The sequence below is a fragment of the Fistularia commersonii genome, chromosome 33, assembly GCF_037954325.1.
Source record: "Fistularia commersonii isolate RoL2024-O1a breed Wild chromosome 33, RoL_Fcom_v1.0, whole genome shotgun sequence".
Classification (NCBI taxonomy): Eukaryota; Metazoa; Chordata; class Actinopteri; order Syngnathiformes; family Fistulariidae; genus Fistularia; species Fistularia commersonii.
Genome location: NC_141316.1, coordinates 7,517,878 through 7,539,292, shown reverse-complemented (window position 1 = coordinate 7,539,292; position 21,415 = coordinate 7,517,878). Strand labels below are relative to the sequence as shown.

At 46.5% G+C, this 21,415-nt stretch overlaps 2 protein-coding genes across 2 annotated transcripts; one reads left to right on the top strand and one right to left on the bottom strand.

Annotated features, from left to right (window-relative positions):
- Positions 1-1,506: 1,506 nt before the first annotated feature.
- tecpr1a (tectonin beta-propeller repeat containing 1a) lies at positions 1,507-14,791 on the top strand. The gene is made up of 24 exons (XM_086140307.1): positions 1,507-1,642; positions 2,838-3,077; positions 3,410-3,592; positions 3,680-3,802; positions 3,883-4,002; positions 4,871-5,045; positions 5,124-5,224; positions 6,743-6,844; positions 6,919-7,067; positions 7,238-7,776; positions 7,898-8,043; positions 8,146-8,301; positions 8,432-8,581; positions 9,699-9,856; positions 9,947-10,177; positions 11,073-11,169; positions 11,262-11,341; positions 11,434-11,490; positions 11,590-11,764; positions 11,892-12,027; positions 12,148-12,240; positions 12,326-12,432; positions 12,533-12,652; positions 13,809-14,791. The coding sequence occupies exons 2-24, from the start codon at positions 2,853-2,855 to the stop codon at positions 13,950-13,952; spliced, it is 3,567 nt and encodes a 1,188-aa protein (XP_085996433.1). The 5' UTR covers positions 1,507-1,642; positions 2,838-2,852; the 3' UTR covers positions 13,953-14,791.
- bhlha15 (basic helix-loop-helix family, member a15) lies at positions 13,808-17,015 on the bottom strand. Its single transcript, XM_086140308.1, has 2 exons — positions 16,895-17,015; positions 13,808-16,130 (listed from the first exon to the last, which is right to left on the bottom strand). Exon 2 carries the CDS (start codon positions 16,055-16,057, stop codon positions 15,461-15,463), a length of 597 nt encoding a protein of 198 aa, XP_085996434.1. The 5' UTR covers positions 16,058-16,130; positions 16,895-17,015; the 3' UTR covers positions 13,808-15,460.
- Between the last annotated feature and the right edge of the window lie 4,400 nt (positions 17,016-21,415).

The window sequence follows — 21,415 nt, the reverse complement described above, 5'->3', positions numbered from 1 at the left end:
TATTTAGAGAGCATACATAGTGGAGGAAACAAGAAAACGCATTATAGAATTTCACAAATATGGTCATTTAATATGTTTCTACATTTGCTTGCAAAGGCTGATGGCAGAAATTAAACACTGACTCTATGTAGTAACAAATTAAGCTACATAATAAGAATCCGCTCATGTAACTCATTCACTAACTTGCACAAATGCGATTGGCATTAACAGCAGGACGCATCAGGAAGCAACCCCTGATCATATTTTGCACGATATTGCCACCTATAGGATAGAACTTTCCTTTACTCACCCCACAGAGGGGAAATCTCAATTCACACACTGCAGAAAGTGGATAGTGCAGTACAGGTAGTTAATAATGTGCAGCAGTATGAAATATGAATATCAGAAAAACATAAAAATAAACAATAAAAATGACCTGGAAAAAGCTTATGATGGGGTGCCAAGAGAGGATATCAGGTATTGAATGAAGACGTCTGGAGTGGCAGAGAAGTATGGTAGACTGGTGCAGGACATGTATGCTTGCTGTGAGACAGTGAGGTGTGCTGTAGGGGTAACAGAGAAGTTCAAGGTGGTGGTGGGACTTCATCAGGGATCAGCTCTGAGCCCCTTCTTGTTTGCAGCGGCGATGGACAGGCGGACAGACGAGGTTGGACAGGAATCTCCATGGACCATGATGTTTGCAGACGACATTGTGATCTGTAGTGAGCAGGGAACAGGTTGAGGGAAATCTGGTGAGGTGGAGGTATGCTCTGGAAAGGACAGGGATGAAGGTTAGTCACAGAGAGACAGAAGTGTGTGAATGAGAGGAACTTGGGTGGAACGGTGAAGCTACAGGGAGTGGAGATCAGGACGTTGGAGGAGTTTGGTATTCAGGGTCAGTGTGGGAGTGTGGAAAAGAGGTTCAAGCAGGTTGGAATGGGTGGAGAAAAGTGTCAGGGCCACTATGAGAAGAATATCAGCCAGAATGAAAGGAAAGGTGTACAAGGCAGAGGTGAGACCAGCCATGCTGTTTGCTCTACAAACACAGGAGGCAGAGCTTGAGGTCGCAGAGATGAAGATGTTGAGCTTCTCTTTGGGAGTGACCAGGACAGATAGGATCAGGAATGAGTCCATTAGATGAACGGCACATGTTAGATGTTTTGGATAAGGTCAGAGATGGTGGGGTCATGGACAGAGGAAGGAGAGTAACTATATTGGTAGACGGATGCTGGAATTGGAGGTCTAGAGGAAGACCAAATAAGATTTATGGACGTAGCGAGAGAGGATATGAAGTTAGTTGGTGTGAGAAAGGAGGATACAGAGAATAGGGCTAGTAGGAGAGGGTTGATTCGCTGTGAAGAGAATAGCCCAAAGGAAAAGAAAAAAAGACAATAAACATGAATGCGGATAAAGAATATCAGAAACATGACCCAAAACATTGGCCTTGGCTCCGGTGTCCTCGAGCTGTGACGCAATCACCACAGTAGCCAATGAGAAGCGAGAGAAACGGAGCCACTTCCTGCTTCGCGGTGGAGACGCTGTGTTGACATGACAGCCCCGGGGAGGCGTTCAGGACGCGGCTCGGACGGAGAACTCCGGCTCCCCGGCGCTGAATGACAAATCCGGGCCTCACCTGCACCGGAGGACGGCTCACGACGGCAAGGTCGGTGTGTGTGTGTGTGACAGAGAGATTCTGTTTGTGTACAAGTGTGTGTTATTTGCTATTTCTGGACGGCTAAGCCCATAAGCCTGCGTCCAAAACAAACCCGAGTCGTCCTTTTTTTTTTTTTTACACGCAGCCCCTTTTGATGTTTTTTTAACGTCGAGTTCTCCTTTTTACACAACAATTCATGAATCTTGAGGGTTTAATATACATTTGAATACGGGTCACGTTTCGATGTTAGATAAATAAAGAATATATAGGCTACTGTGAGGAGGCGTCTTCCGTGAGCGTCGTATTTGTTCAGCTGTCATGTCACACAATGAGAGCCTTCTGAAGAAACACTCATCTGTTCTCGTCGGGAGTTTATTGTGAAAAAGTGAATGTTATAATGATACTCATCGTGTTGATTCATTGATGCTATGCTGCTGCAAGTGCACCGACTCCGGGAAGGGTGTGGTAAAAAAAAAAAAGACCGGGACATTTTGAACCTTGCAGGTCAAATGTCAACACTCCTGGTTCAGTTTACAATTTTATAGCAAGAAAAGAGGGTGAGGAAAACAAACCGAGAACCCTGTCCTATACGGCTCTTTTGCAGAAGAAATAGCCGGATATTCAAAAATTTTCAATGCAAAATTAATGCATTGATACATGAATTTATCATCTGTACTGCTTATCCTGCAACCGAGGTTGCTGGAGGCGAGGTTCACCCAAGACAGAACCATTCACCCTCTCATTCACACATTTGGGCAATTTTTGGGGTCTTCAATGAACCTACTGCATCTTTTTGGACCGTGGGAGGAAGAGAACATGCAAACACCAGACAGAGACGTCTCTCGTTTGAATCAAACCGGGGATTTCCTTTCCTTGCTGTCGGGCCACTGTGCTGCACATTATGTAAAATTCCATAATTTTTATTTTTACTTCAGAAGCTGGAATATTTCTCTGCTCTGACCGAGGCTAGTTTGCAAGACAATTGTGATTTCGTAACATCCCCCACCCCACCCCCCCTTCCCGGTGTGTGAAGGTTACACATTTATCACCGAGTGTCAAAATAATCTTCGGGTGTGAATCTGTTGCACATCTTTCAACACAATGAAACTCAAGCGCTCAGTTGTATGAGGAAACACACGTCTCTGAATGGAGGGGTTTAAAGTGAAATATTTTTACATTCGGCTGTTATTCTCTTTTCCCCCAGGTTACGGGTGCAGCCATGCCTCCGTCCCTGCTGTGGGCCGTGGACATCCATGGACGGGTCTACAGCTTGTCCACGGCGGGGCAGCACTGGGAGCAATGCCGCGATGCCCACATGGAGTTCAAGCGGGTGACGGCGGCTAAGCATTGCTGCTGGGGCATCGCCTGCGACAACAGCATCTACCTGAACATCCAGGCGTCCGACCTAAACGTTCGCTTCCGGGAGGAAACCTACGAGAATCAAGTGGGTCGTTTTCAATAATCGTCATGGCTCTTTTTTCTTTGGTTGAATGTAAAAGTTCAAAATGTGAAAATAGACAAATTCTGTCATGCTTTCTGTGGTTTCAAATGCTAAAATAAATACCAACTTCTCTTAGTGCTCCTGTCGTTAACTCTTCTTAACTGCCACCCAGAAGCAAGTGTAAAAATAGTTTTTAAGGCAGAAATAAACTGCTGTCAAGCCCCCGGCCTGCTAAAAATGTATGTGTACGTGACTAATATGTTGCATAAAACGCTGCTTGTTACTAATTTGTGATTACGGGAATCCTCTGTGTCGTCCGATGTGTCGCGTGTCAGCGATGGAATCCCATGGATGGTTTCTCCGAGCGTCTGTTGCCAAGTGACCGTTGGCAGTGGAGTGACATTACGGGTCTGCAACATCAGCCTCTGGACAGTTTCCAGCTTCCCTCCAGCAGCTGGGAGTGGGAAGGCGACTGGTACGTGGATGAGAATTTTATGGGAGAACCCACTGAGAGAGGGGTAAGTGTCCCTTTTTTTTTTCATTTCGTCCACATAAGATTGTACCCCTGCCTTTTTTTTAATTGACAGACATCTTTGTTTCTGCAGGGTTGGACCTATGCTATTGACTTCCCAGCAACCTACACCCCAGACAAAAAGTGGAACTCCTGTGTCCGTCGCAGGCGATGGCTCCGCTACAGGAGATACAAAGCTATGGACACGTGGGCTAAGGTGAGTGTCACGCTATTCGGGAAGGTGCTTGTTAAGGATGACGTTGTTCACCGACACCTCTCTTCCCGCGTGGACTGAAGATCCCCTCGCAGCGGGTCACTTTACCAGATCCCTTCAGCGACATCAGCTGCGGAGGGTGGGAGATCAGCGAGGAACCCAGAGGCCGACTGTCACTGTGGGCCGTATCCCTGCAGGGCAAGGTACAACTCATAACACCTGCGTTATCGTAAGGCAGACATGTCCAAAGTACGGCCTGCGGGCCAAAAGCGGCCCGTGTTCAAATTTACACCGGCCTGCAGCCTCTGTCGTAAAATCAGTTCGGTGAGTATTTACTCGTGAATATGTGTAATGTTTCAAATGAAGCTAGATATGGTTAATCTTTGTTCAGGTTTTTTTTTTTTCCACTCATTTTCCAGTCTCTGTATGTGGTATTTTAATATTTAAAGACCGAGTGATTTTGGTAAAAACTTTACATCTGTGTTAAGACATGAAAAGTATGCCATTTGCAATGAAATAATTCATTAAATAATTCATTTGCATTTAAGCTTAATGGTTCAAAGAATTTCTGGCTGAATGGTCGGTCCTCACGCATTTTCACCTCACCAAATATGGCCCTCTTTGCAAAAAGTTTGGACACCCCTGACATTAGTTATCCACAGAAACATCGTGCGTGGACGATTCGTAAAATACAGCAGTAAAAAAAAAATGGAACAGAACTGTCGTAACAATGTGATGTATTTTCTTCCATTTTATACAAAGTGATGTATTCTAACCGATAGAGGCTAAAATCATTTCAAGCCACAACCCACGAGACTGTGTGAAATAAAACCTCCAATAATGGCATTGATTATAATGGATTTCAAGCTCTGTGTTTTAGATATTTATGCATCGAGGCTCTTTTTCCAACGGCTGAAAGTAATTCTCGTAATTCGGATTCACACCACATGAGCAGATGTAAACAGGTTTGGTCTGTTAGTTCTATCCTGTCACCAGAAACCGACTTTCCGGTAGATTCCTCCTCGTCTAACTCCCCGTTTTCTCCCCTGCGTGTGCTCTTCCTCGGGCCAGCTGTGGTTCAGGGAGGGTATTTACCATCACAATCCTGAGGGCTCTTCATGGGAGGAGGTGCCCACCCCTGGGGAAGTGATCCAGATCAGCTGTGGCCCCGGGGAGCTGCTCTGGGCGGTGCTGTGGGAGGGACAGCTCATCGTGAGGGAGGGCGTCGGCCGAGACTGCCCCCAAGGTACGCCCGCAGTCGTGGAGGGCATATGATTTTTTTATTTGCGTCCGTATGGGGGCTCACGCTTTTTTTGCGCTCCAGGCGTCTCCTGGGCTGTGGTGGATTCTCCTAGTCCCGATGCAGGAGCCACGCACGTAGCCGTGGGAGACAACGCGGTGTGGGCTCTGACCAAGGACAATAAAGTAAGAAATGACGGCACGGATGGATTCCACTGTAATATTGTCACTGCAAAGTCCTGTAACAGCTTACGTGTTTTAAGTTGCCTTCAGATAAAAGTTGTTCAAGATACATGTACAGTGGAGAAATGTGTTTCCCTGGACAGTGAAATTCCTACATTGCTGCCTGCAGCGCATTTGGTTATATGCTGATAGGAAGAGTGTAAACATTATTATAAATATGATTATAGATACAAATATGAACCGTGCAAAAGAAAAGTGGCAGTACAATAAGACCTTTGAGTACAACTCACAAAGTGCAGATGCAAAGATGAGTACAATTTAAGTGGGCAGTAGACTTTTATAATATGCAAGTTAAGTTGTGGAAATACAAATGTAAGCATTTTCTGCAATGCTATGAAACACGCTGGGAAATGAACTCAATTTATTGTAAGTGCTGATGATTTCACCTACTTGAATATTGTTATTAATATTTTCGCTGGAATTGCAGGAGGTCTGGGGGACATTGTTGATTGGATGAAGGATCACTGACCTTCTCCTCTGTATTTTCTCTGAAATCTGTATTTCTTTACGTTCTCTTGTCCAGGCTACTCGTGTCCTCTGTCTAAAATCCGTGCACTGGTTTTCCTGCAAGAAATGTCCCGTCATATTTAGCCCCTTTGCAGGAGATTTAACAACCATCTGCATGTCTTTTAATGACCGTTATCGCAACAACGGTGGTGATGGTCCCACTGCGTGGCCTGTTCTCTCCACACAAAACCCGTTCGAATGAGATTGAAGCGTTATCTTGATTATTTCCAGACTGGAAACCAGCATTAATGGGGGAAAAACCTTGCGTTTTGACAAAGTTTTTTTTTTTTTATTGGCATTTTTCCACATTGCAGTTAATATGGGATGAAATGTAACCGTTACTGGCGCAGCTGCTCCGGCTGCTGAACAAATAATGACAGTATTGTGAGTTTCCCCCCCATTTACAGATCTGAAGCCACAAAAACAAGGCAAGGTGTTTGTCTGGTTGTGTAAAAGGACCCGTTGTGCTTTAGCAGCAGGAAATTATAGGATATTACTATGCATATAACTTGTACGTCTATTTATTTTTATGTATTTATTTATTTTTTAACATTTATTAGAACAAGTTCCTTAACAGAGTTTTACACATTCTTATAAAACCGCATAACAAGATATACATTATACAATAATCTTTATAGGTCACTTATTTCCTCAATAGCATGTGAAAAATAAACTAAAACTAAAAAAAAAAAAAAAACACAGAGGAAAAAAAACAAAAACAAAACACAAACACAGAGAAAAGCATCTAACGCATTCAAATAGTGATAATATCTTCAACTCTCCAAATATTTTTTTAACGGGTGCCCATTTGTCAAGATATAGGTCTGTCTGAAGTCGTAAGTTTGCTGTTATGCGTTCCATGCAGTTTACATCCTTAAGCCTCTGACGCCACTGGTCCAGGGTAGGTGGGTGGGGTTTTATTTTTATTTTTTTAATCCCGTACATACTCACCAGGTTTGGTTCCGGCGAGGAGTGAATGCCCACAACCCGCAGGGCTCCGGTTGGATCGGCATGGTCGGAGAAATGACCACGATTAACGTCGGACTCAATGACCAGGTGAAAAATCGTCTGTGCCCAACGTTATATTCAACCGGAGCATTGTGCTGAGTCTCGGGGCCTGTCGTAAGCAGGTCTGGGCCATCGGCTGCGAGGACCGGGCCGTGTACTTTCGGCAGGGCGTGACATCCAGCGAATTGAGCGGGAAAACCTGGAGGGCCATCGCCGTGCCGAGAGACGGTGACAGATCGCATTCCAGCGCCAGCGTGACCAGCCTGCAGAGGTGCGGAGAGCCTTGTTTTCCCACGAGAGACAGGGTGTAAATAAATGTGATCTCATCGAACACAAACTAATGTTTGAAGAGCACAATTTAATTCATTCAGTCATACGCAACAGTAAAAGGTTGCTAAAAATGTGTTTGATTCGTCTTTCCTCCGCTCCTGCATGTCACAGCGCCGGATGCTACTTTTGCGGCGAGGTGCGCACCCAGTCTGCGGCAAGCGATGTGGAGTCGGATACCGAGAAAGCAGCTTTGGATCCAACCGTAATGGCTTCGGACGCTTCGGGGGAACCCGGCGACACCAAACCCCGCATCCCCAAGGTCACCAGCGACAGCTTCATCTCCGAACTCGTGTCCGACCGCGAATCGACCAAAGCCGGAGGAGCGCCGGGGTCGGACACCCCCGCCGTCCTGGAGGAAGAAGGCGAGGACGGGACTCAATGTGCCGACGCGCCGCTTTCCCTTGGACACCCTGATCCCCAGTGGAGCAACGTGGACCTGGAGGAGATCCACGGCCAGCGGGATCAGACCGGCGCCGTCATGGATTCCGCCGATTCCTGCAGCTTGTCGTCGGTGGCCACGTACACCCTCGCCGTAGAGGACCCGTACGGGGCCGATGAGCACCCTCTGTGGGCGTGGGTCAGCGGAGGAGGCTGTTCTGTGGATACACATTCCCAGCTTAGCTGGTTCAACTGCTCCATGAACGCATCATGTGAGTGCATCATTTACTCAGCTGATCCAGATTCTTCGGAAAATATAGACGACGCAAACATAGCGCACACTAAAGGTCGGATGTCCGTTTAACCTTGGCTGGTTGTGTGTGTTCCTCCCAGTGCTGGCTCAGTCCGTCCAGACGATGAGTCTGTCCATTTCGCCGGCGCAGACGTCGGCCTGGAAGAGACAAATCTTCGAGCAGCTCAGTGAACGCTCCAAGAGAGAAATGGACAATTTCAGACACTTCGAACAAGCCATAGAACAGGTAGGTTCAGAAAACGAGACACGAAAACGGATTATTTGGTCGCCCGTTTGCCGTCTTTTATGCTGCTTTTTTTTTTTCTGTTAATCCTTGCTTCCACCCCAGTCCGTGTGGGTAAAAAAGGGTGCCATGCAGTGGTGGAGGGACTGGAAGCCACACAAGTGGATAGACGTTCATTTCGCCCTGGAACAGTTCTCGGGACCGGAGGGCAACAAGGACGGCATCCTCTTCATCTATTATAACTATTATGAAGAGAAGAAGGTCAGCAGGAAGTGTTCGTATCGCCAGATGTTTTCGATCATCCCGTCGCCTAACCAGCGGACATTCTCCCCCGTCTTCTATTTTTATTTTACTTCTGTTTTTTCTTTCCGTCCCTGCTCTCAAACGCCAGTACCTGCACGCCTTCATCAACGAGGTGACCATACTGGTGCCGGTGTTAAACAGCTCCAAACACACTTTTGCCGTTTACACGCCCGAGCGGACCAAACAGAGGTGGCCGATCAGATTGGCGGCAGCCACGGAGCAGGAAATGCACGACTGGGTAAGAGATTTTAAGCTCAATGATACTTTTACTTCATTATATAGAGAACCGATTGTTTGTAATTTTGCTGTAATGAAAAGAACTTTGCTTGCAAATTACTGTATTTTTTTTTCTAGATACCGTGACAATAACAATATTACATTACATTACATTACATTTGGCAGATGCTTTTATCCAAAGCGACTTACAGGAAATATACAGAACAGAAAGCTTGGGTTAGTGAGTTGTTTTTTTTTTTTTTGACAAAGACGTACACAAACGTACACACACACACACACACACACACACACACACACACACACACACACACACACTGCATAGCCTAACTTGGTGCCTAACCTGATCTGGGGCAGCTCAAGCATCAGCGCAGTAAATAGTCCTGAAAGAGAAAAGTTTTTACCTGTTTCTTGAAGGTTGAGAGAGATGATGCCAGTCTTGTTGCTTCAATATCAATGAATATGAATATAAATAGAAGTAGAAGACAATTAAAAGGGCAAAGACAATAACAGGAAAGGAACCGATGATAACATGGATTAAAAATAAACAGGATGAGAATGGAATGACAACAAGAGTGAAAAATATAGATAAACAGAATGACAACAAGAGGGATAAAAATAGATAACAGAATGACGACGACAACAAAGAGGATAAAAGTTTTTCCACTTTCTTCCTCTGTTCTAAGTCATAGTGAACTAGCAGAACTACATGCATAGTTCGTTTATGATATTTTTTATACTGCTAAATAGTGAATGGATTGCTCTGTATTTAGCACACTCTTATTTTCAAGGCTGTGTGTTATCTCATTCACCCCACAGCAGTAAGTTAAACTAATAGTGATGATTATTCAGTAAAAATGCAGTGAGAATACACATGCCTTGCCATTTTTCTTTCATTTCTATAAAAAGGGTTGTTTTTTCTCCTCAAATGCAACTGTCTCCACTGGTTTACATGAGTAGAGCATGTAGATTTTGCCATAAATTAAGGGGAGGTGCATTCATAGCCGTCAAAATGGCTCTGAAATGTTTACTCTTTGCATAATTGCTCAGGAATTTTCATCTCATCTCTTGAATTGTATTTTTCTGTCCGCGTCTTCCTTTCACCTCCTCCCCGCCTCAAGCTGGCGTTGCTGAGCGTGTCGTGCAGCGACTCCCGCGGCATTCAGGGCCCTCCTTCCAAACAGGCCATCTGGTCCATCACCTGCAAAGGGGACATCTTCGTGAGCGAGCCTTCTCCCAGCCTGGAGAGCTTGCCCTTTCCCGAACCCTGTGACCAAATGTAAGGCCGCGAATACGCTCGATTTTGCAGAACATCGATAAAATGATCAGCTCATTTTTTTTTTTTTTTTGTTTCGTTTCGTTTATCCAGGTTCTGGCGGCAGGTGGGGGGTCACCTGAGGATAGTGGAGTGTAACAGTGTCGGGATAGTGTGGGGCATCGGTTACGATCACACCGCCTGGGTGTACGTGGGGGGCTACGGAGGGGGCTTCTTTCAGGGCCTTCCCAACTGCACCGATAACATCTACACGCAGACGGATGTCAAGAGTGTCTACATCTACGAGAACCAGAGGTGGAACCCCGTCACCGGCTACACCAGCAGGTAAACTTAGCAGGAACTGTCATTTCCAGACTATAAGCCGCTACTTTTTTAAGCGGTTCATTTCTGGATTTTTTGGGGGGATGGCGTCATTTATCATTTATCCTCGTCACATCGGACCGATGAAATTACCGTGAAATTCTGAGTCCCTTAAGTTCCGACACTGAAAAAGACGACTATAAATGTTTTAGTGCGCAGGAAGAAGATGAAGATCGCGATCAGCTGGAGGAGGACGAAGCGGGGATAGAAAATGGATGGACTTTTCCTTGTGTTATTTGTTATTAATCGGCTGTGTTACAGGCACCGTTTGGAAAAAAGCATTTCTAGCAAGTATTTGTGGATGTTACCGGTATGTATTTAACTAAAAGGAAAAAAAAAGTTTCTGTGTAACATCTTTCGTGTAAATATCTAATATTACAACATGGACACCCGCAGCTTATAGACAAGCGCGGCCAACATATGTACACATATATTTATTTAGTTTATAAGCCGGTGTGGCTTATATTCAGGTGCGCTCAATAGTCTGGAAATTACGGTATCTAAAATGGCCGACCGTCCAGCCCTTTTGTCAAAAGCAATGGGTTTTATTCAAGCTTCAAAATTGACCTTATTACTGCAGCTATAAAATGCCTGCAAGTTTTCCAAAGAATATAAAATTACACATATCAATAACAAGATTCCCCCAACTACATTTCACTCAGAGAGTAGAATCTGCAAAGAAGTTAATAAATAACACGCCCAGCTTCTCCGGGAAAAACAAACACATCCTGTTTTCACTTAAAAACCCGACAGTTTCAGGTGACAAACACCTGCCAAAGATGAAAACCCATTTTTTTCGGACGGTTTGATCCGAAGCGTCGAGTCGCTCGGGTTTCATTGAACTCTGGCTTCATCCTAGAGGCCTGCCGACGGACCGCTACATGTGGAGCGATGCATCGGGACTGCAGGAATGCACCAAAACAAACACCAAACCTCCCTCGCCCCAGTGGACATGGGTACACACACACACACACACACACACACACACACTCAGGCAGGCTGGTGAACAGCCATTATCATGGAAAACGTTGACATTTGCTGCTTGCAGGTGTCGGACTGGGCGATTGACTACGGCGTATCTGGAGGGACGGACCGGGAGGGCTGGCAGTACGCAGCTGACTTCCCAGCGTGGGTTTCACATTCTGTTCCTTGAATCTGTCCGTTTTATCAACCGGACAATCTGGATTTTGTGATTTCCGTTCGTATCTCTGTCCGCGCAGGTCGTATCACGGCTATAAAACGATGAAGGACTTCGTGCGTCGCAGGCGCTGGGCCAGGTACCGGAGGGTTTATTTCCAAACCGTGATAGATGCTTTTTGCATCAGCGGGGTTTCTGCAGCCGCAGCCGCCCATGAATGTTTCTCTCTCTTGCATAGAAAGTGTAAACTGGCGACTACTGGACCCTGGCAGGAAATCCCACCGGTCCTTCTGAGCGACGTGACCATCCTGCCGTGCGCGGCTCAGAGCGGCGTGGATGTGGTTCCTGTGTGGGCCATCAGCAACAAAGGAGATGTTCTCTGTCGGCTGGGAGTCACCGCACTGACGCCGGCGGTGAATCTTACAGATGATATCTTAGCAGACATGACATAGCCATAAACTCAAGTTTATAAGCTCAGTACCCTAAAATACCCTCTTGGTATCTTCATAAACCACCGGCATCCTTTTATCGTTCTCTCAGGGGTCGTCGTGGCTCCACGTTGGAACCGATCAGCCTTTTAAATCCGTCTCCGTCGGGGCGGCGAGCCAGGTTTGGGCCGTGGCCAGGGACGGCTCTACCTTCTACAGAGGATCCGTGTCGCCGCAAACTCCCGCAGGTTCGCAGATGGGGTTTTAGAACTACAGCTCAAAGCATAATTGCGTTGTCCCGATAAAAAACGCGGAAACGGACACGGCCCCCGTGCAAAACAATGTGGGGACTTTGTCTCCCTCTGCAGGAGATTGTTGGTACCACATCCCTTCGCCGTCCAAGCAGAAGCTGAAGCAGGTGTCCGTCGGGAGGACGTCGGTCTACGCCGTCGACGAAAACGGTATTAAGATCGCGCTTTTGACTCAGGAGCTGAAATATCTTATCGTCGTCCCTCTCCGGTGACGTTTTTTCCGTCTCCCGGCCAGGTAACCTGTGGTACCGGCAGGGCTTGACCCCCAGCTATCCTCAGGGCTCCTCGTGGGCGCACATCTCTAATAACGTACACAAAGTGTCCGTCGGGCCTCTGGACCAGGTCTGTTGTTCGCTCTTTGCTGCTGTTTAATTTTATTGTGTTTAAAGAAGAAAAAAAAAAATCCACGCAACTCATCCGGTGTTTTTCAACCGGCGTGAAGGTGTGGATCATTGCAGACAAGGTGCAGGGCAGTCACGGTCTGAGCCGAGGGACCGTCTGCCATCGCCTCGGGGTCCAGCCCATGGAGCCCAAGGGACAGTCGTGGGACTACGGCATCGGGGTGAGGAACCGAAAGCTCAAGCCGACATCTTTCGGTTAAAAGCTTCGCACGCCGGTCGCCTTCAAGAGGACGCAAACCACCATGACATTCGGCGACCTTCATACTTTAATAGGGAAAGTGTGTTTATCTTAGAATGCGCATTCATCCATTCATTATCTATCCCGCTCATCCTGCCCTCACGGTTGCCGGAGCCTGTCATTGGCCAAGAGGTCGGGTTCACCAGCCTATCACAGGGCCACATATAGAGACGTGCAACCGTTCACTCTCATTCACACATCTGGGGGAATTAAGGGTCTCCACTTCTGAGTGTTTTTGGAGAAAAACCAGTGCAGACACAGGGAGCACGTGCACACACGAAATTTGGAATCCAACTGGGGACCTTCTCGCTGCGAGGAGTCCATCTAACGTGCATATAAAAAAGTATTTTCTCTGAAAAACTACTTTTAGAGGGCTTTTTACTTAAGCTCCCTCCAGGTGGAGAGTAGTTTTCTCCCTGCTCTATAGTCGAATGTTTGAATTTCTCCCTGAATGATGTTTGCCGGACAGAAAAGTCCTGCTTTTCTCACGAGTCCGGGTTTTTCTCTAAAACTCAAGACTATTTTTAATCCAGAAAATCAGCGTACGCTCGTCGTATGCATGGCCTTGGGAGGCAGAAAACACATCCTGCGCCGGGCGGTCCCGACGGCTCAGCCCAAGAAATATTAGCATATTTATACCTTCTTAAAATTTGAATGTGGCAAGACTAGATGGACATTTTTATGACTATTTTTGTGCCTTCAATGATGCACGGAGGGGGTCTTTGAAAGTTATTCAAGTGCATGTAATGGAATAATTGTATCTGATTACCGGCCACCTCCGGGTTTAATGTATGACCTCTATTCACGATCAGGATCGCGCACTCGTCGTCCGACTCTCCGGACTTTTGTCTAGACTTCTTAAACGTCGACAGTAAACCCCCACCGGCGCGTGAATTTCAGGCTTCATTTTCCCATCCGTTTTTGAAATGTGTTCATATTGAAATGTCGGGGACAAGAATCGGGCTTGGCAGAAGGCCGAGTGTGTATTTGAGATCGGGCCGCCTGCCACCCGACCCGCAGCTGGTTCCTCTCTGAGTAAATGTCACCCTTTTTTTTTTTTTTTCTTTCTTCCTCCTCAGGGCGGATGGGAACACGTCTCCGTCAGAGGCAATTCCGTGGAGCCGCCCCGAATCCGCTTCCCCTCTCTGACGCGAGCACCGGCCCCTCCGAGCTCCATCACCGCCAGCGGCGCGGTGGTCGCGGGCAACGCCGACGGATGTTAGATACAACACGTAAACACTAAGGTGCACACACACACCGTCTGCCGGTTTGAGATGAGCCATGTAATTACATCCACAAAACTACTAGTCAAAATGTTTTAATCCACTCCCACTTGGTTTTCATGAACTCTTTTTAACCGTGATGTTCTTGTCTGTTTCATCAGAAGTTTTTATGAGGCATTTCCAATGTTATTTATAATCATGTACTTAAATGAATCAAACCTACAAGTGGGATTACCATTTGCCACATCGCACCCCCGTTGGAGACAGAAAGTTCGAAGTTGAGCGACGCGGGGGAAACCCCGAATTTTAAAATCGAAGCGCCTGCCGCAATGCGCTGTGCCCATGTTAATAAGTAAAAAAAAAAATGAATGCGAAACAGGAGAAAGAGTCAAATCGACATTAAATCAACTACACGTTCACGGAGAGACGCCGTTTCCTTTTCGGAAAGCTAACCCGTGGCGTCCGCTCGCCTCGCTATGACCATTTAGCATTTCAATCTCGTTTTCGGCGCGTGAGCTTCGCCTGGACCGAGCGTTCTGTCGAAAACGCCGCTCACATTCTGCTGTATAGTGACAATGGTAATATATTGAGATAAAACTTGTTTGTAAAGTGTAGATTTCCATCGGGAAACAATCCTCGCCTTTTTGCAGCTATTCGGGAATTCATTTATTTTCATACCAGATGAGACCTGCTTAAAGGTCGCAGGAAGTAAAATCGCCGGCGGGGCCTGTATCACCTGTAAACGCCAGACGGTAACGGCGCCGTCGATGTCCGGCGATCCATTCGTCACTCACAAATACACACCCCTCAATAAATAGATGTTTATTGAAAACTCCCAACGGGATCCAGTTCTGATCTTTCTGATTCACATCCTGCTCGGAGAAACACGGAAACACACAAAATAAAGGCTTATTACACACACTTTTCAAACACGGCCTTTGCCTCCCAGCTACAGGATGGAGTTAAAAAGCGGACGAGTGACTTATTCTTTCAGGTCGGTGAGGGATCATCTACGTTAGTCAATGAGCAAACACTTCTTTTTTTTTTTTTTTTTTCCCTCAACCCCTAAATGTGACAGTTGTGACTCGAGGCGAAAAAGCAGGTTTTTTTTTTTTTTTTTTTTTTGTTAAAGGCAACGAGATATCACGAGACAGCGTCCCGTTTTCAACCACAGATAAGACACACAGGAATGGTGAAAACAAACAAACAAAAAAAAAAAGAATTAGCCCTTCATCTCAGAGGAGCACGATAAGAGTTCTTTCGCTCTTGGTGACGGGGATCCACCTGTTTTCTCTCACGGAGACACGGTCCGCCGGTTACTCCTTGCACTTTGCTTGAAAAACACCTCACTTACTCGCGTGGTGCCTTCAAACCGGTCGCTAGAATCGGGGTTTTTTAACACGGGGGCGACTCGGGGTTAAAGCGCCACAGTCTCGACCGGCAGATTTCGGCGTCGCTGGTCATTTTTTAAAGTTCACCCGCGCGTCCTTCCGCTCCTCCAGCCGCTGTTAGCTGTGCTGGCTGAGGCTGTGCATGGCGGTGAGGTACTGGGTGAGGCCCTCCTCGCCCTCCTCCTCCAGATGCTGCTGGTAGCACTGGAGCAGTTTGGCGGCGCTGGCCTCCGACGGGACGCCGCTGTCAGGCAGGCAGGCGCCTGACATGTCCAGGATGATGGTGGTCAAAGCTTTGATGTAATTCTTCGCCAGGGTCAGCGTTTCGATCTTGGAGAGCTTCTTGTCCGTCTTGACGTGGGGAATGGCTTCGCGCAACGCCTGGAAGGCGTTATTGAGTTTGTGCATGCGCTGGCGTTCCCGCTCGTTGCTCTCCAGCCGTCGAACGCTGCGTTCCTTGGTGGTGGAACCGTGTTGACGGCGCCGGCGAACCCCTCCGCCGCCGCCGCCGCCCCCCCTGCCCCCGCCGCCTCCCTGCCGCTTGGCGTCCCTCTTCCTCAGGGAGCCTCTCCAGGCGCAGCCGAGACGCAAGGAGGCCTCGGAGCCCTCCTGCTCGCTGGAGCCCGGCTCCGGTTCGGTGTCCGGCTCCAGCTCCGGTTCGGGGTCGGACCACGTCCTCCTGGACTGTCTCACAGCTTTCTCTTTGGCCTTCATCCCCGCCGTCCTCCTCGACGCTCTCTCTCTCTCTCTCTCTCTCTCGGCTTCGATCTCACGGCTCTGAGCGTCCCTGCAGTGGGAGAAGGGCCAGATGCATCTTCACCGCCTTTAACACCCAGAACGTCCCAAACGTTTCCTCACGTAGAACTCAACATAATCATGCTGTCACATCACACCTTTCACATCTTAGAATAGACCAGAGAAAAATAAATCAGCCGTAATCATATGGTAATTTATACATTTATCAAACATTGTTTGCGACACACACACACACACACACACACACAATTAGACTTAACTACTCTGCTTTAGGCGTGGATTCTGCATATCCACGTGTTGTGACCCCCTTAAGGACCCCGACCCCCCCATTTTCAGCTGTACATGTGGAACATGCAAACAAACCGGTTACTTTCACATAAAATATAAAATAATTAAAAAAAAAATTTTTTTAAATCCAAACAAGCCTCTATCCTGCTGTATCTAATCAGCCCTCCTGCCTTGTGAAAAAAAACCCACGGCGTCTTCGCCTCTCTTATCCTGCTTCTGAGATAATGCTTCGTTTCAAGGTTACACTCAATAAAAAGCACACAGGAGTTCTGAAATAAATCCCCTCCAAAAAAAAAAAAAAAATCAAAAAATCCAATCTATAAACACAGAATTGTCAATTTATGCACCAGATCATCTAAATATTTCGGATTTAGCAGCGATCGAAGTTGAACAAGGAGGTGTTTTTGGTGGGAAGAAAGTACATCCCCTTGCAGAAGCCGCCTCTGTCTCGGCTCGGATCCCCACGCTGAGCACGGGTTCACGGATCACGCGTGGAAGGAAACTCACCTCCGCACCAACTTTCCTCCTCCGGAGTCTCACAGCGGAGGCGTCGCCGTGCAGCCGCGCACTGACGCCACCATACTTTGCAAGTGCGGGAGCGGAGAGCTGCGGCGTGGCCGTGCGGCGGACGCACACACACACACACACACACACACGGAGTGACACGCACACGCACGCATGCACGATGTCACCGTCACATGTGAGCAACCTGTAGCTGGATGATGTCCACGTTGCTCTGCTCAGCCAATCAGAAAGCTCCTCCTCCTCCTCCTCGCCGCTGTATTCCATGAATTACGGTAGAGAGGCACTGAAAAATCCAACAAAAAAAATGATGTCTCAGCTGTTGTGGCTATTTTTCTCACATTAGTGAAATTAAAAAATATTTATTTTTTTATGAAAGTATCCCAACAGGCCAGATGTTGCAGCAGGATGGCGCTGCACCTGCTCTTATTTTTTACCATCATATTTACTGCAAAGACCATTTCAGGATCCATCCAGCCCACGTAATTAAATGTATAGTATGATTTTAATTTATATAGTGTCTTCTTATTTTGTTTTGGTTCAAGTTGGATGCCCTTCCCGATGCAACTATTTGCGATCATTTGGGCTTTTGCCCACCTGAGGCTGCATTTTTGATCAGAATCAGAATTGCTTTATTCGCCATGTCATTTTGCTACTGCAAGGAATTAGCTTTGGCTGACGGTGCTGAACAGACAGCATGTAGCAGACAATGAAAGATTGTATTTTTTTTTTTTTTTTAACTAGGTTTTGCAACCTGTCTGCACATAATGCAGAAGATGCATATGCTGTGGCACGCGTGGCAGGATGTAGAACCTTCGCATGACCTTTGATCGGGGTCAAATACAGGACATTTTTAGGTTTCCTGTCAATCCTCAAATCTGAAAAAATACCCCCAAAAATCAACATTTATATGTGAGTGTATGTGTGTGTATTTATATAAATGTAGCCAGACAGCAGACGTCCCTCCAATTCTAAGGTTGTCGGTTCGATTCCCGTCAAAGGGCAAGACATGTGTGTGTGAGTGTGTGTGAATGGGTGAATGTGATCTAGAGTAAAGCGCTATATAAAAGTTAATAGCATTTCAGAATCAGAATATTTATTGATCCCCAAGGTGGAAACTACTTTTTGTTGAAAGCAGAGTAAAGTAGATAGAACTCATAAAAACAAAATAATATAATATGAAAATAAAGAATATAACAGCAAATAATAAAAATTGAATAAAACATCGTAAAGATCAGAAAAAATAAATAAAAATACAGGTATGTAAAAATATATGTAACGCATATACGTGTGTATTTACGATTACATGTATATGATTGCATGTACTACTGTATTTATGTGTAAGATAAGTTTAGTCCTTTGTCACAGCAGCGTAAAAGTTATAATGTTGAAAATGAGAAAAGAATGAAATAATTTGAATATCAATAAAATAGAGAGACATTGGAAGACAGAATATAGCAAGACATCTATGAATAAATAGACAGCGGGGAGAAAAACAACAGCAACAAAATCAGGGATAATAATGGACAAAATTGACGGCAGACAAAATAATGAACAGTGTATAAATCAGGGTTATTGCACAGAAGACAATGGAATTATTACACATATGGAGATTCATTGCATATTTACCATAGATAGATAGCTAGATAGAAAGGCCAGGGGGGGAAATGAATGCAGCAGCTAAAAGTTAGCATTGTGCTATCATCATAGGAATATATATGTATACACACAGAATATAAGATGGACATTATATATGCCAACATTTCTTAGTTTTTTGCCATGTAAATCTCTAGTGTCCTGCAATATGTCAAACATTATTTCGGCTTTTTTGGCCACCTCTTTCGCATGCGGCCCCCCTTTCCCCCTCCCCGAGGCCGCACTTGAGCGTCTCTTCCAGCCATGTCACGGTTGTTTGCCTTCTACCTGACAAAACTGTGACGACCGACGAGAGCGGCGGTCTTTCCCCCCCCAGCGAGGCCCGTATGCGCCGCCGCCCGACGCAGAGACACCCAAAATAAACGGGAGGGAAAGATACACAGCAATGATTAACCTTAACAATTACCATCCCGGGGCCCGTCCCCCCGAAATGGGTGAAGTCTAACCAGGTCTGTTTGACCTGGAGGGGGCGGGTGGGGGGTGGGGGGGGGGGAGCAGCACAGATCCCACTGTTGATTTTAGGTTTAGGAGGAAAAAAAAAAAAACAGAAGTCTTCAAACTTGACTGATAGTTTGCAACACAGTGGGGAAAAATGACTAAAATACAGTGTAAGGATTATTTGGTAGTTTTTCATTGGGAAAATAGCCATTCTCACACACACACACACATACACACTGGTCTGGTGCAAGCTTGTACTTTGCTATATTCCATCAAACGACAAACGACAACAGCACACAGGTGTAACGTTCCCAGCTTTGGAAACCAGCGCTAACAGTTTTGATGTCCTTGAACACGTACGCACGTGTGTGTGTGTGTGTGTGTGTGTTTCCTTCCCTCCTAAGGTACACTGTATCTAATCAACCAAACCTCGCCAATGCAGGCCCCGTGGAAACATTATCTATTACTTTAAGTTTGTTCAGTTTCTGCCTTCGTTGGCCGCGGGGCTCACAGTGTTTATTTAGCCACAGCCGCTGATAAATTGTGAGGAGAATACACCTCGGTAATGAGCCGAGCAAACACGGGCTCCACAAGCATGCTCTGTTTGAGCACAACAACCTGAATAAACAATAAACACACTCTGTCTTTCGACGTTTCAGAAACAAGAGGTCGCGACTCTCGGGTCATTTCCCGAAAACGAAAAAAAAAACGGGCGGCTCTCACGGTGTTGGAAAGTCACCGGCGATCTTACGCGAGGGGTCGCGTCGCGACGGACAACCGCGAGCCCCGAACGAGCCGTGATGTCACGAGCAGCAGGTGTTCCGAATCCATTTACGGCGCGAAGGGGGGGGGGGGAACGGGCCTTTCAGTCCCTGACTCATCATAAAAAGAGGAGCCGGGATCCGGATTAGCCGCTTTTTTTTTTTTTTTTTTTTTTCCACCGGGCCAAGGCTGTCTGTCTGGAAGGAAAACAAGTGTGGATGTCACAGCAGGCCATGGTGACAGTGAGATGGCCTTTGGCTGACGGCGGACAGAAAAGAGGCTACGTTTGACCGCCGCCGCCGTGTCAGAGAAATAAGCCGCTACGCAGCCGCGCATGTACGCATGTCGCTCAGTCTTTATCTCCCAGCTCAAGGTCTGACTCGGTGACATGGCACGGCTGAGGGGGCGGAAGGACACCGTCCGGCATTTAAATCCCACCTCCGCGCCGGCCGGGAGAGCGCAGCGGAGGCGAAGGCGGCGGGCGCGAAACGGCCGCCGTCCTCCAAAGGCGGGGGAAACGTCGTCCGACCCCCCGCGCCCGGAGGGAAAACCAAACACTCAATTAGCCACGACAAACAGTCGACCGGCCCGCGGACTCTTGAGCCGCGTTTACAAACAGTCTGGTTTTGTTGGCGCTCGCGATGTCACGCCCTAATCCCTCCACGCCATTTGCGCGAGAGTCAGCCTCCCATGTCGGCATCGACCGATCGGTCAATAATTAGACGAGGTGCAAAAGGGATAAAGCAAAAGCATGAATTTGTGTGTGGCGCGATCCGAAGACATTTAAACTGCTCGCCGTTGTGCTTGCACTTTGCCAAGCCGCGCTCAATGTTTTACTTGCAACATCATTCATATTTATAATATTGTTTACACATCCTATGTATTGTCAATACAAATCCAAATTCACTGCGACCAGCAAAGTAAGAATGTCGTTATACAGGGAAAAACACAGTTTCCACACTGAATATATGACACTAAACACCTTGAATCTTGAATTTTGAAGATTTCAGTGTCAAATGTGAAGTTTTACTCCTCGGCTTGGGTTTCGTTCTCCTCATCCCAACATCTCAGAAATATCCGGGAAGCGCGACTGCACGGGATCGTACAATCCACTCCTGTTTTCCGTGTCGGCAGACTGATAATTGAATATTTCTGTGAATATTGATATCCGCACTGGCGTGTTTCGGCTTTTCGGGAACCCGAGCCGCCCGCCGACGCTGCTAAACCCGGGGGAAATGACCGGACGCCCTGCTTGCAGAGGCAGGTCGGTGCAGAAGCGGGTGTTTTTGAGCTTTTTCCTTTGCCTCTAGTTGGATAAAACTTAAAGAGAAAAGAGAAAACCATCATGCTGCTATCATACCATCTACCTTTATGGCAGGGGCGGGCAATTATTTTGGTCGGCGGGCCACACGTCTTAATTCATTTTTATTAAAATGGAAAAAAAACAAAATGAATATTGCAATTTAAATGTTGAAATTTTTTGGACATTTTATTTCAACTTTAAAATCATTAATGATCATATAAATGTACCGAGATTATTTTCTTTGTAATCATCCATTGGGGAGGGGTAAACAAAAGGGAAAAATTAGGATTTTTTAAAAATTGAAATTGATTGAAAATGATTTTTAAAATATTCAAAGAAAATGGTTT

Coding starts and splice junctions, on each gene's coding strand:
- tecpr1a (XM_086140307.1), top strand. CDS start 2,853: ATGCCTCCGTCCCTGCTGTGGGCCGTGGACATCCATGGACGGGTCTAC. Junction 5,225..6,742: donor CTCTGACCAAGGACAATAAA/GTAAGAAATGAC, acceptor CATACTCACCAG/GTTTGGTTCCGGCGAGGAGT. Junction 11,342..11,433: donor TACGCAGCTGACTTCCCAGC/GTGGGTTTCACA, acceptor CTGTCCGCGCAG/GTCGTATCACGGCTATAAAA.
- bhlha15 (XM_086140308.1), bottom strand. CDS start 16,057: ATGAAGGCCAAAGAGAAAGCTGTGAGACAGTCCAGGAGGACGTGGTCC.